General features: G+C 50.0%; 1 protein-coding gene across 1 annotated transcript in view; it reads left to right on the top strand.

The window, feature by feature from the left end:
• LOC105549455 (receptor-type tyrosine-protein phosphatase N2-like) overlaps positions 1–15303 on the top strand; it is a 559495-nt gene that overhangs the window by 454040 nt on the left and 90152 nt on the right. Inside the window, exon 5 of the mRNA XM_011994008.1 lies at positions 8586–8733. Within this exon, the coding sequence (XP_011849398.1) occupies positions 8586–8733 (148 nt within the window). The remainder of the gene's footprint in view (positions 1–8585; positions 8734–15303) is intronic.

Genomic DNA, 15303 nt, shown 5'->3' with positions numbered 1-15303 from the left:
AGTGGTTTGATTGATGTGAAATAATGCCAGATGGACCAGCTTTTGCTCATTTTTAAATGGTCCACCATCCTTTGGAGTTTTAGTATTGCGTGGGGAGTTTATTCTCATTATTATTTTTAATAATAATAATAAATCATCTTGCACCTCTCAGTATCTCACTCCTTCATTGTTACAGCCAACAGATAGATGCCAAAGTAACCTAATTTCTGTGACTTTGAATGGAGCTGAAATAGCACTGGCCTGCTCCAGCCTTTCTTCTGCCTCCCCACGGGTTCTACGGGTGTCTTCGGCAGCAGGGTCTGCAGGAACAGGTGAGTTGGTATTGGCTGATCCAGGATCCCAGTGCCTGTGGATGGGATTCACATGGAACCACATTTGTACCCTTTACAAGTCTCCAGATGCACTACCCCGGTACTCAGAAGTAGCAGCTGCACTTCTTCCTGGTGCCAACAGGAAGACGAACGTGGCCCACAGCACAGGCTACTGTGTGCTTTCCCCATGAACGCCACAGTTGAACGCCTGTTCCCACCCAGTGCTGGCTTGCTGCATGTGGTGAAATATAATTCTTATTTTCAGTAAATGGGATGATTAACTCCTGGAAACCGACCCTCAATGTCGACACCAATAAGGTGGTACCATGAAACAGTCTCAGGATGTGATGTGAGCACCGGGTCCTGCGTCAGACGCACACAGGATGCTGGTGTTCTCTTCCCAGCGGAGAAATTGTCCTTGTGAACTAGAAGTTCAGTTTCACATAGTCTCTTAAATAGGCATTTCCTAGTATTTCCCCTCCTGAAGACAGGCCATGAAATATTTCCCTCTTCAAAAAAGAAGTGAGCAGAAGAGAGGAGACAGGAGTGGCACGCTCTGGACCATGCTTGACGTCCGCAGGGAGGCGCGGAAACACAAGCTCAGAAGGAAGCGCTGCTCACATCAGCTTTCAGCAGGGACAGAGCCGCGCGCTTGCTGGGAATCCGCTGTCCCTGGAGGCAGCAGAACGCTGGAGCCGTGCTTGTTATTTGCTCTCTGATGGTGTCAGCAGTGGTGGCTCTGCCCTACTGGGGGTGACAGTGCAGCCACCTGACGGTGTCCCTGAGGTCAGCCCTAGGCGCACATTCACACAGCACTCAATTGCTGGTACTTGTGGTGGCTCATCATGTTGTATTTCCTTAAACAAAAGGATAAGAGTGTCCCCAGAAACGCAGTGGAGCCACAGAGCATGGGAGGGAACTGAAGAGTCTTTCCAGGACCCTCTTCCTCTGCTGAAACACTGAGACTCTCCAGCACCCCATCCCCGGGGCACACCCCTTCAACTGTGTCTCCCATATTCACTCATCATCCCTCAAAACTTCCCTGGGAACACAGACTCTGGCTCTCCCCCGTGAGCTGTGATTCCCAGGTTATGAAGGGGCGCACCCATGGGGCTCAATGAGACAGCATGACTTGCTGGAAGGCTCCACGCCAAAAAGTAGCCGTGGGAGGGACCCACACTGTTCTGTGTATCAGACTGTTAAGAACTCTATCAGCACCAAGTCCAGTGCCTTCCCACTGTGTTCATGTGGGTTCCTGTTCTGCAGAAGCTCCTTTCCATGTTCATCTTTGCGAGTGACAGGTGCGGTTCCTCTCCGAAGAGACGGTGCTCTTGCAATTGTTAACAGACCCTGTTGTGTTCTGGACTGTCTGTGCTCCTTGTTCCTAGAAATCACCCCCTTGACCTCAAGGTGTTGATCATTTGACTGGAAAACAGTGCCAATGACATTTGGGCTATGTTAATACATTGTGAACACGTTCTCGATCAAAGCGTTCATGGAATCACACTTTTGTTACACAAATTTTGGGATTCTGTGTAAAATGATTCCATTAAATGTGGAAGCCAGTTGGTTTGCCTGACACATGGAGACTGTTTCCTTCAAAAATCGCCTAGCAGCACCCAGTCTTGTGACCCAGGGACTGTCCTTAATGCTCCAACTCTAAATGGTCTCATAGGGTGAGCTAGAAAACGATGTGAGACAGGGACTGGCAGGATGGATTCAGAAACGAGAGGAGGATGACAGAGGAAACCTTAGATTGAATTCGTATCTCTAATAAAGTAGATTGTGTGAGCTCTGATGGTGTCATTCTCAAAGGGTGAGAATGTGAAAAAGAATGCAGCCACATCTTTGGCCGCTGTGGTGTGGATGTCATGTGCTCTGGGATCTACGTCAGTGGATGTTGGCAACACGCTTGGGAAACCCACTTCCTGAGTCCCCATGGCTTTCTCCATGAATGGTTTGATCTAGGAATTCATTCTTCCACAAGCACATCATGCCTAGGCCCTCAGGAAGTATGAGAATTTGAGAAGGTTGGAGATACCTTTTCACTCAGGGCTCATCTAGAAACAGCTTAAGTAAAATTCCCCTAATGGAGTTTAAAAATATGAAAATGTCAGACTGAGTTCTCCCAGCCAAGAGCCCTTCAAAACCCAAAATTATAGAGCAAGCAGCTCTAAAAGATGAAAGACACGCCTCCAAACGCTCTCTAAGAATCAGGGAACCAACAGCAAATCCAACTTCCCTAAGCACTTCAGCTTGCATCAACTGGAATTCAGCACTAATTCTTCGCTCCCTGTTTTCACTCTTCATGGATTTCCTGACGTGAGCACGCATTGCGGTGCAGTCTCGCCTTTGCTGGCTCACTCCCCCGGTCAGCCTCTCTCAGCTCATTCTAGAGCTTTCCTCATAAAGCTTCAATTCAGAGGCACTGACGGAGAGCCCAGAGCAAGGAGCTGTGTGAAGTGGGATGCGGAGTGAGAAGGGATCCCTGACCACCAGGAGCTCACACTGCAGAGGAGACCCAGCTGCAGGTGCAGTGCACACTGGTGCCTGGAGGCCACTGAGAAGGCTCCAGGAGAGATGGAGCACCTGACCTGGGACCTGGACCGTGGAGAATGAGGGAGATGTAAAAAAAGGAGAAGAGTTGTAGAGAAGAGCTCTCTGAACTGTTGCCCTTCCGAATTTATACAACTCCTATTAGGTTCAGGTTATTACGGGAACAGTCAGTGAACTGACACCTGTCTGTCATGAGTTACAATGATGTTTGCTGGGCAACCCCAGAGAGGAAGATGCAGCAAGGGAATGTGTAGTAAAACATTCCAAGTTCCTTATGCTCTGTTTTGGGGAAGTTCTTCCAAGTTTCAGAAGATTCAAAGGCAGTGTTTTGGATGCCCATCATCAAAATAAAATGTTTACCTATAATATAAATCACTTGTAGAGATTTCCAGGTTATGCATTATTATTCCACAGATATTAGCTGAGTCCCTGCTGCCTGTGCTAAGCAACCGAAACACAGTCCCTGCCCTAAAAAAATTAATCTCATGAGAAGAATCAGAGCTCGAAGCCCCCAGTTAAAGCACCAGGTAGAATGTGACGAATGCCATAGAGATATATGTTTGAAGCAGTAACTGTTTGATGTGGGGGGCGAGTTGTAGGAAAGAAAGATCACGGGATGGGGTAGGTAATGGGCATGTCCTGATCGGACTCCTGGAGGAGGAAGTGGTGTCTGAACCGCACCTTGAAGTCTGGGTTGGTTCATTACAGAAAAATCAGCACAAAATGTAGAGAAGGATGGCGGTGGGGAGGGGGCAAAGGCTGAGAAGCAGTCTTATGGGATAGAAAATATCAGCTTAGTAAAAGGAAATTCAGACAAAGGACAGTGCTAGTCTAGTCACCCTTGGTAATTTTTTAAATAGGTTATATTTTGCACCAGAAACGCCAACATGGTCATTCAGGGACAAGCAACTGGAAAGGGGAGGTGATGGTAAGAAGATTGGCAAGAAGGCTGCAGTGACGGGCCAGGAGAAACTCCACAGGGCATTTCAGAGGCCAGGCCCAGGCTTTGGTGCCACCACTGGCTGCTGGGGGCTGTGGACCAATTGCTAACCTTCTCTAGGCCTTGGTTTCCTTATCTGTAAGATGTGAACCTCATCTCAGCACTTTTTCACTTTAAAGAAGTAAAATTCTGTTCTCTTGAGGATGTCCAAAGCTGAAATGAAGGTACTCAGCCCTGGGGGAAAAGGTTGCCTTACAGTTTGCTGTGGGCCCTGGGGTTATTCGCTGCCTTTGTTTCCATTCTGCTTATCTTCATTTTCTGTTCTTTTCTACATGTGCTATTTATGTAACAAAAGTCACAGTGCCTTAAGAAACTAAGCCCTCCCACCACCACAGTCTCTCACACACATGCACTCATCTATAAAATAAAAGAATTTAAATGTCAGGATTTTTTTTTCTGAGCTCACTATTTTTTTATGATTTTTTTTCCATTTATTGGGGTACAGGTGGTATTTAGTTACATGAGTACGTTCTTTAGTGGTGATTTGTGAGATTTTGGTGACATATCACCTGAGCAGTATACACTGCACCATATTTGTTGTCTTTTATCCCTTGCTCCCCTCCCTCCCCTCCCCCCAAGTCCCCAAAGTCCATTGTATCATTCTTATGCATCTGCATCCTCATAACTTAGCTCCCACATATCAGGGAGAACATACGATGTTTGGTTTTCCATTCCTGAGTTACTTCACTTAGAAGAATAGTCTCCAGTCTCATCCGGGTCACTGCAAATGCTGTTAAATCATTCTTTTTTATGGCTGTGTAGTATTCCATTGTATGCCACAGTTTCTTTATCCTCTCATTGATTGATACGCATTTGGGTTTGTTCCACAATTTTGCAGTTGTGAATTGTGCTGCTATAAACATGCGTGTGCAAGTATATTTTTTTGTATAATGACATCTTTTCCTCTAGGTAAATACCCAGTAGTGGGATTGCTGGATCATATGGTAGTTCTACTTTAAGTTCTTTAAGAAATCTCCACACTGTTTTCCATAGCGGCTGTACTAGTTTACATTCCCACCAGCAGTGTAGAAGTGTTCCCTGTTCACTGGAAACCAACATCTACTGTTTATTGATGTTTTGGTTATGGCCATTCTTGCAGGAGTAAGGTGGTATCGCATTGTGGTTTTGATTTGCATTTCCCTGATCATTAGTGATGTTGAGCATTTTTTCATATGTCTGTTGGTCGTTTGTGTATCTTCTTCTGAGAATTGTCTCTTCATGTCCTTAGCCCACTTTTTGGTAGGATTGTTTGTTGTTGTTGTTGTTGTTTTCTTACTGATTTGTTTGCTTAAATGTCAGTTTTTAAAACACCTATAGCTAAATGCCCACTATCGGGGAAAGGCCATGAATACTGTTTAAATTACATGTTAATTTCCTAATAATTCCAGAAGGCATCTGAGTAGAGTTGCTACACTTGTCTGAGTTCACATTCACAGGCAGGACGCCACAGTGCAGATGGCCCCCAGCTTATGATGGTTTGACTTTACAGTGGTGCAGAAGCAACATGCATTAAATAGAAACTGAACTTCAAGTACCCATGCAACCATTCTGTTACTCACTTTCAGTTCAATGTTCAATGAATCACGTAAGATATTCAACGCTTTATCCTCAGTAGGCTTTGTGTGAGATGGGTTTGCCCAACTGCAGAGGAAGGTAGGTATTCTGAGCATGTGTAAGGCAGGCTAGGCTCAGCTGTGACACTCAGTAGGTTACCTGTGTTCAATGCACATTTTTTTTTTTTGAGACGGAGTTTCACTCTTGTCACCCAGGCTGGAGTGCCATGGTGTGAGCTCACTGCAATGTCCGCTTCCCAGGTTCAAGCGATTCTTCTGCCTCAGCCTCCCGAGTAGCTGGGCTTAGAGGTGCCCACCACCATGCCCGGCTAATTTTTGTATTTTTAGTAGAGACAAGGTTTCACCATGTTGGCCAGGCTGGTCTCAAACTCCTGGCCTCAGGTGATCCACCCACCTCAGCCTCCCAAAGTGCTGGGATTATAGGCGTGAGCTACCGAGCCCGGCCTCAATGTACTTTCAACTTCAGAAACCCTTGGGCCATAACCCATCGTAAGTAGGGGAGCATCTGTACTAAGCTCCCATGGTACCTTTGGTTTTGCTTTCATTGTTTAAAACATTACTTTGCCATGAAGGCCTAGCTTCCCCACAGACTCACAGATGAAAAGCATCTTATCTACAAGCCACGAAAGAGGAAAAAGACTCCTAAGATGCGGTTGCGGGATATTTCATCAGTTTAATATCACAAAGGATGTTTCCTAAAAAATATTGATAGAAGAATACAGAACAGATCAAATTGAAATGAGCAGAATGGGACAAACAGCCCACTGGAGTGGCGTGTGCAGAGAGGTGTCAGCTTTAGCTCAGTGTTAACAGAGTCAAGTGCCTCTGCAGATGACTTTATGCTCTGTGAAAAAACATCACGCCAGTATCTACCTCTTCCTCCCTCCTACCACCCAGCCTTACGCCACGCAGGCTCAGTTTGTATTTTTGCCATCAATTTAGAAATTCAAGAGAACTTAAGAGTATAATTTTGCTTCCCAAGTTAAGATAAATGTGAGAATTTAAACAGCTGCACTTTATAGGAATTAAGGTAATATCCAATGCCTCTTTTGCAGACAATATTTTCCATTGGATTAAACCTGCTAGGGTTCATCATTTTAGAACCCATTATGTTTTATTGAAGGAAGCCCATTTGTTTGTGATGGATTTTATGAAAAGAGCATTTTCCAAAGAAAAGCTAGGACCCAGCATCATTTTCCAGGAACATTTTATACCTACCTATTTGTAGAACTCTACATAAGCCCACCTTGAGGAAAGTAGCTACAGAAACAGACTGGGACTATTCTTTCACCATAACTATCCACCTCCCAGGGTCCCCCACACACCAGACTTGGGCTGGATGAGCTGGTCAGTATTTGCACAAAACTTAAATATTATATCATCCAAGAATGTTTTTCCTATTAGGGTAACTTTGTTACAGAAATATGAATTTGATGTTCCATCATGGTTGTCTCAAAAGAAAGAATGTGTAATTCACATTTCCTAGACTGAGCCGTTAGAATTTTGCCTAATTTCGTAACTCGAGACATCTCTATGGGGTGCTTCTTCCACTCACAAGAAACCCCGAGGCTTCCTGGGTGTTGGGGCTGGTGACGGGAGTGGACGAACTCGTTCGCTTTGGCTCAGAGCTGCCCTGATGTTTCTGTTCCTGGCGTGGGTGTGCTCCCAAGGCTCAAGGCACGGTGTGGGAAAAGCGTTCGCTGCATGGAGCGGGCAGTCAGTGCATCTTCTCATCGACACTGGAGTCACTCTGCCCTTCGCAACCAGCTCAAGCAGGGCCATGGTGGGGGCGACAGTGACAACCTGGGACCTCCTAACAGGCGGCCTCAGAGTGCCCACCCTGAGCCAGGCAATTGTCCCCCACCACCACGCCCACCCGGATGCAGGGGAGTCGCGCTAAACAGCACACGTGCCCGATGCACCTGCTCCCGTGTGAGCCGGGCCAACACGGCAGGGTGTGTGTTTGCTGCATGGGTTCAGGTTGGCTGTGATCAAAACTTCCACTAGACGGCACAATGAGCTGAGATTCCCGCCTCGCTGTGTCCAGCCCTCCCTCCCTGCGTGTCTCTTTCTCCGCCTATCTCCTGGAACCGGCTCAGTGGGCAGGGAGGGACCATCCCAGCTCCTTGGATCAATCGAAGGGGATGTCAGGGGGTGGGTGGAAGGTGAGAAGGGCTTGAACCCCGGGCCTGACAGTGGAGTGCGCGGCTGCTTTGCAGCAAAGGATGATGTGTGCACGCACATGCTTTATTTTCTTGTGTGGACACACTTGGAAACTATGTCTACACATGACACGTGGCACCTTGCAAATGCGCAAGCAGAGTGACAGCAGATGAGGCTGTCACTTCCTGGGGTGCCATAGTGCAGCTGGGTTTGGTCCTTTGAAATGCTTTTCCTTAAAATCAGGGCCAGTTCCCAACCATACAGACGAATGAGAAGCCAGCGGGCTGTGCTGGCGGCACAGGGGTCTTTGTGGAGGGTGATTTTCAGAAGGCCTTTGTTTCCTCGTCTGCTCATAGTAATGCTCACTGACAAGCACCAGAAAAATTAAGATTGGAACAGCCAAGGGTCAAAATATTTGCTTCCATCCATTTGTGTTTGTTTCATGCTAGAAGCTGTTCCGCATTTTGCACGGATCAAAGCAGCCGGGTCTCTGAACTGCATCACACCCAGTGGGTTCAGAAAATTGTGTCGGTTTTAAGAAAAATGACTTCTATGCAAGCAGAAATGGGAACGTGGGATGGCCCCAGCAAGAGCTTGGTCCAAGCTCCCTGTCCCTGTAATTAAAGGATATGATAATTGTTGTCATCTCACTGGTAAACTGATCCCCACACACATACCTAACACCCGAGGTTATATTTACACGTGTAAAATCTGTGTAATAACAATGCACATATTCACTTAACAGTCGCATGGTGTTATATGCATTGTGCACCATAGCACACGTTGGAGGAAACGAGAGCTTCTAATTAAATGGCGTCACACCACAGCCCAGGCTTATGCTCATTGCAGGCACGGCCCAGGCTTGTGAGCATGGTGGGCACAGCCCACGCAGCATGTGCGAAGGCCTCTGCTGCCTTTTGTACATCTGCCAGTCTGGGCTCCCCACTCAGGAGCACTCCTGACCCTGTGTTTCACTTTCAGTCCTACATGGAGGACCACCTGAAGAACAAGAACCGGCTGGAGAAGGAGTGGGAGGCGCTGTGTGCCTACCAGGCGGAGCCCAACAGCTCACTTGTGGCCCAGAAGGAGGAGAACGTGCCCAAGAACCGCTCCCTGGCCGTGCTGACCTGTACGTACCAGCTCCGGGGGTGGGAGGCCAGGGTGACAGGAGGGGGAAACTGGCCGTGCTGACCTGTACATACCAGCCCCAGGGGCGGGAGGCCAGAGTACAGGCCAGGGAAACAGCCCCGTCCTCAGGGTCTGGAAAATCCTCCCCTCCTCCTTCCCGGCACCCCCTCCTCTACAGCAGACCTGCCCACTCTGGGAAGGCCCTCATGGGAATCTCCCCTCTGCAGTGCCATCCCCAGCCCAACCAACAAGGACCCAGTGTCTTCCTTTCCTCCAGCACGGGCTTGGGGACATCTGCACCCCAGTGGGCATCAGCTTTATTGTTCTCTGTCGCCGTGTGACTTGAGACATGTTCCTGAACCTCTTGGAGCCTCCATGTCACATCTGTAATTGGGGTCATGCTGTCGTCCTTGAAATATTGCTGCTGTAAGGATTAGATGGGGTCATTAGAGTAGCACCAGCACACCGGAGGCACAGGATGAACAGTGGTCGCTTTTACAGCATCTTTAACTTTACAACTATTTCCACAAACATTACTGAGCACCTACTACCTAGCTAGGGATCATTGCCAGAAAATGGAAACGTAAGCCAGCAGTTCTCCGAGTGACTCGCGTGGAGCGGAGGAGACACCGCCCCGTGTTCCCGCAGCGCAGGAGGCACTAAGTTGCTTACGGGATGAGGAGGGAGAGGGCCGCCCGGCGCTGGTGTCCACCTCACTCACCCTCTCTGTGTACAGCAGGTTCCAAGGGAGGTTCCGTACTTTGCTTGGTTATAAACCCACCCGCTGGGAGGAAGAGGGTGCTAGATGTGTTCGTGACCAGAGTTTCGGAGGGAAGTAGATACTCACAATGTTGATTCATGAATGATATGAATGATAAATGACAGTATGGGTAGAGTTCCTTGGTTACTCTCCTGAGGATCCTAAGACAAGGCCCTCACCCATACCTCTGATGTGACAGAGGGGGCTCGTCAGCTCACACTTCGAGAGCACCGCTCGGCCACACTCACTTTCAGCATCACAGCAGCAGGCAGGACCAGCGTCCCCTGTGGCCGAGGCCGTCTCTCTGTCACTGTGTCCCTGCCTCAGCCCTTCAGAGCCAGTCAAGGGACCAGACTGGTGTTCCTGAGACACCGCCTGGCCTTGTGCCCAGAAGCACAGCCCCCCAGGGCAGCCCCGGTGCACGCCAGGGAGAGGCGCTGCCCTTCCACTCCTTCCAGCCCACAGGAAGTGTTACCAGTCAGAACAGAGAGAAGCTGGAATCTTGTTTTCCTTCAGAAACTAACCTGGGGCATTGCAGACCTGTGTAAAATCCCATTCACCCATGTGGGTGCACGCTTCTTGCTACCCATTTAGTGTTCAGACCACTTTCTATGAGGTCTGAGGGTTTTAACCCTAAAGAGATCTAAAAACAGAAGCTGTTGTGATTTATAAAGTTTATATTTAGAAGAAAAGCAAAATACAATACATCCCATCAGCCAACTAACAGATATTTACTAAGCACCTACTGTGTGTTGGGGGCTATTGACAGGCTCTGGGACTCACGATGGACCAAGGGGGGCCTGGCCACTGTCCTCAGAGAGGAGCAGCCTGGGGGAGGAGAGGGTGGGGAGCGAAGCCGGTGTGGTAGGGCAAGTGAGGGTGGCGGTGAGGGGGTGTCCTGCTGAGTCCTGAGTGGTAACATGGTTCATGGTAAACAGCCATGCAGTAAGCGTGCATTACGTGTCTCTGTGTGTCTGGTCGTTTACTTGGATTGTGAGGTGTTTCATGGTAAATATTAGTCTGACAGCACACCCTCCCCAGAGACAGCCCAGAGCATGGCAGAAATGACCTGGCGATGGGGTTTTCCTCCCATGTGCCCTGCAGCCACCTGGGCTCTGTCTGTGCAGTGTGGATGGGGCTTTGGGGGCGAGGGACCTAGTGATGGTGAAGTGGTCCATGCTCAGATGGGACACAGGCAGCCTCTCAAGGTAGCGGCCAGCGCCAACAGGGCAGCCACACGTGGATGGGTGCCTGATGTTCTTGTGGGGATCAGGATGGCCCTGCCCACTTTGAGCCAGGTCACGGGTGAAGGGGGGGAAGCACCTCCCTCCTGAGACTCACGCTGGAGCCAGAAGGAAGCCACTTGCACCTCCTCCCAGGGTTCTCCTGACCCATGTGCCAGGATGTGAAGACACAGCGCTGCCCTTCAGGATTGAGAGGCCACCAGGGAAGACAGAGAAGGGCAAGTTCATCTCCTGGGAGAACCCTAGATAGAAATATTTTCATGAACACATGGGTTTATTCTGAGCAAACTTGTATTCCCTACTTTCTTCTCCATACTCCTGGCCGTCTTGCCTTTAGGAAGGAGATCTTGTCCTCAGGGGGACAGTGGCTTGGCTAAAGCTCTCCCTGTTGCCAGGCCCCGGAGAGATGGCCGCCTCCTTCGTCTTCGCTCCTGCCTCACCTGCGGCCACTGCACTCTGCACGGGACACAACTGGCTCCAAAACAGCCACACACGGTCCAGGAGGACCAGCTTCCCCATGGCTCTGTGGCTTGGAAAGGCCCGTGCTGCACTGTCATGGCAGGTGGGTGGCGCTCGAGCTGGGCTCCACGCTGTCCTCCGTGTCGCCATGGAAGCGAGTCCACATGCTGGGCGCACACTATCCTCTGCGGGGATGGAAGCAAATCCGAGTACTCGGACACGCTGTCCTCCGTTCGGGATGGAACCTTCGGGATGGAGTCCTCCCTCTGCACCTGGCACTCCCACCGTGTCCTTTCCTCACACTCACCGGGCACTCCCAGGTCTATTGAAGGGGTCCTTGGGACCACTCCTCCCTTCTCTCCTGCCTCGTCTTCCCCATGGAGCACTTCCCCGGGTCATTCTTCCACCCAGGAGATGGACACGGTCGCCTGACTTCCTGGATGCACCTTGAGCATGAGCCTCCGAATGAGCCCCCAAAGGAGAAGGAAACCCACACTATGAGATGCTTGGCTGGCAGCATGCTAGGTCTAGTTGTATTATCTCGGAAGTTTAAAGAACTTAGTATGCATTTTCTGTTATTTGAATGTTTAAAAAAGAATTATGCAGCATTTCACTTGTCTGCATTTCAAATTAAGAATGGGGCTATGATACTATTTTGGTGCCATATCCTAAACAAAAAAGTATTTTTGCCTCTATGTTGTAATAACGAGAGAGAGAGAGAGAGAGAAACAAGACAGAAACAATGCAGGGAGACAAGACAGAGACAACGAAGAGCTGAAGGCCCAGGGACAGGAAGACAGTGAGGAGAGTCATGTGGGGTTCGCATCTCCCGGCTTCTGAGGGCATTGCTGCTGGAGGATCATAGCCGCCTCACAGCCAGAGGCGCGGCTGTGAGCATCTCCCAGACCCTTGCCTTACAGCGTCACCATTCCCAGGAGTCAGGGTCACCACGCTGGCCCTGCGCTGCAGCTGCGTGAGCGTCGTCCTAACCGTGGCATCGCCAGGGCATGGTGAGCCAGTGTCCCCCATGCTCGTGAATGTGCCGTCTCTGGTCCTCACAATAAACCCCCTTACTTGGCAGACAAGAACTTCGGGGTTTAGAGTCTGGCCCGTTGGAGCTGAAGCCCAGACTCCCCAGTGCTGGCCTCATAGGCTGTCGTGGGCTCACCTGAGATTGTGTGTGTGTGTTGAGAAAATCTACGTCCATTACAAACTCCTGCAGAAGTATTTGAAACATGTACAAGGGCTGAAGCACTTTGGCTAAGCATAGCTTTCCTTAGAATACTCAGAAAACAATTTCTTCCTAAATAAACCTTTGGTTTAGTTTTTTTTTTCTCTCCCAAAACTCTAAGCAGAGTCCCCTAAGAGGAATATTTTGCCTTGGTTTCTTCTGAGTGACTGAAAATTATCATTATTTGCTTTTAAAGATCAATACATGGGTGATTCTCCTAACTTTGATGATTAAGCCAGGGTTTTCTTTTTCCTTCCATAGAAAAAGGTTCTGAGCATATATGTCACCTCGCCAAGAAAGTCGCAGGAGAGAGACTCCCAACCTGGCTGCCTTCCCTCCACCCCTTTTGATCTCAGCGCCAGTCGACTCTGCCCCTAGGATTTGGGAGGGCTGTCAGTTTGTTGGTACTGAAAAGAAAATATCCCAGCAAATTCAGTGTGGGCCTTTTTCTTTGCTACCTCACAGGCAGAAGCTGTTCTGGGCAGCTGTTCTACCAGAGACTGCAGATTCTTTTTTAGGGAAGAGATCTACGGAGTCCTTCTCATTAGGCTACTTCTCGAAGGGAAAGATTGTCTAAAAGCATCATCTCTGAACTAGAACTGCAAGTGCACCTTCTGTGAGCTCTTCAGGACCTCCGGTGCCAAGAAACAGTGCTGGCGGGTTGTCATTCCACACAGTTCAGCTGCTCAAAGTTCAGATTTTAGATGCTCTTTACTCTCTTTCTTAAAGCTGAACCGATAGGTTCGTAAGATGTCTGGCCTGGTGTGGCATGGCTGTCTGGCCTTCTCACATCCTCCTTCCGATTCCACTTACAGAATCTTCGTGCGGGGAGGGTGTCGCAGAGTGTGGGGCGAGCCTGGCCTTCAGGATGCCAGCGGCCAGGCTCACCCTCTCCTGGGCGTGCTGTTTCCCTGTGACCTGGAAGATCCACCCTCCAGAGGGGCCCCAGGTCCCAGTGTGCTTCTTCCTGGATCAGGCCTCCCCCTTTATCCACCATAAGTTACATTCATCCTGCCAAGTGCACATCTCAGTGCTGGCTGATCCTGAGGCCGAGCCCACTAACATCCAGAGTCTTTCCTTAAGGTCTTCGGTGAAGCCAAGGGCCTCGCGCACCCCCTGCCCCCCACCCCCCGTTGGTGACCGTCAAGTTTAACAGGAGAATCGAGCCTTGTGTTCATCTCCTGTAACCGATTCTTGTTCAGCCTCCAGAGCTTGTGGTTCCTGAGTCACCGCGTCACCTCCCTCTCCGCTCGGCGCCATCTGCTCGTTTTATAAACATGTTTTTCACGTCGTCAAGTCATTGATAAAAACACAGTCCGCAGCACCAGCGCTGAGCCAATCCTCCCCCGCAACACGAATCCACCGCGGGACTTTCCAGGCGCTGGTTCCGGGGCTGAGATTGTTCCACCGCCCAGCCATGCGATGGGATCACCCCAGCCATCCCCAGGCCCCGAGCACATCGGCAAAAGCTCATCAGACGTTTCCACGCAAGGCACGGAGCTAAACACCTCCTTTTCATCCTCGAAACAGCCCTGAGATTCACACAGGGACAGAGCTGGGGCTGAAGGAGGTTAAGGAGCCCAAAGTCAGCAGCTCCCAGGAGAGTGCAGCCCACACGGCCCCAGCGCAGACCCAGCCGCAACCCACGAACACCGCTCCTACAGGACTCTCTCCAGAGCAGAAGTGTGGCTGGCTTAGCATGACTTCCTCCCTCACTTTTTATTACAAGAGTTTTAAACACTCAAGTGGAAGGGGTAGCTTGGTGTCACCTGCACACCTACCACCCACCCCTGCCAGCCCCCCGGTGTTGGCCGTATTCGCGAGACCTGAGAGCACTTCATTTATTTTCTGGCTGGATGACTTCAAGTAAGTATCAGGCATCATGACGTCCACATACTTTAGCCTGCCTGCAGGTCCTAAACACAAGGGCCTTCTCCTAGGTAGCAACAGCCCCGTTATAACTAAGAAAATTAACGAAAACCCCTCAGTGCCCTCTAACACCCAGCTGTGCCCATCTGCCCAGGCTTTGGAGACAGCAGATGAGCAGCTGAAACCACAGAATTGCATTTCCTCACAGTCCTGGAGGCCGGAGGCTGCGGTCCAGGTGTGGCAGGGCTGGTCGTGTCCGAGGCCCTCCCTGGGGTTTGCCCTCCCTGGGGCTTGCAGGTGCTATCTGTGACCAAGGGTTCCCTTTGTTTAAGGACAGCAGACCCACTGCACTAGGCCCCCCCTCAGGACCTCACCATCACTTGCTCGCCTCTCTGGAGGCCCTGTCTCCAAACATGGCAGCACTCCATGTTCCTGGGGGTCGGGGTGTCCACGCAGGGGCGTCAGGGCACAGCTCAGCCCACAGGGGTGTCGCTATTACACACTCCCAGGGACTCCCACCCTTTTCTCTACAACACAGTCTGTTATCTGTTGTCTGTTTTGTTTTTTTCCACCAGGATGCAGTCAAGATTCATCATTGCATTCTGGGTTTTGTGTCTGTTTTGTCTGTTTAATTTTGAAACAGCTGCCCCTGACTTTTTTTCCTGATATGAATGGTTCCTAATAAATCTGTTCTTTTAGTGACCACCTTCCCGTTCCAAACAATCACAGACTGTCCATGTGGGAGTCTGTAGGGAACTCTGCAAACGCACGAGAAGCTCACCTGCCCACTTCCAGAACTCCCCCTTCCAGAACCCCTGTTTCCCAAGAACCTGGAGTGTTCAGGTCTCCACGATGCTGTAGGAACATGACCAGCCTGCTCTGCAGCCTTGCCACAGGCCACAGACTTCAAACACTGCCTCAGCCCTGAGCCCCACCCTGGCCCTCCCCTGTCCTACCCTCCTCCCCTGTCCTCCTCCTCCACTGTGCTCCCCCTCCTCCCCTGTCCTT

The sequence above is a fragment of the Mandrillus leucophaeus genome, unplaced genomic scaffold, assembly GCF_000951045.1.
Source record: "Mandrillus leucophaeus isolate KB7577 unplaced genomic scaffold, Mleu.le_1.0 Scaffold44, whole genome shotgun sequence".
In the NCBI taxonomy this organism is placed as follows: domain Eukaryota; kingdom Metazoa; phylum Chordata; class Mammalia; order Primates; family Cercopithecidae; genus Mandrillus; species Mandrillus leucophaeus.
Note: the sequence above shows the minus strand (reverse complement) of the source record. Positions and strands in the feature narration are given on the sequence as shown.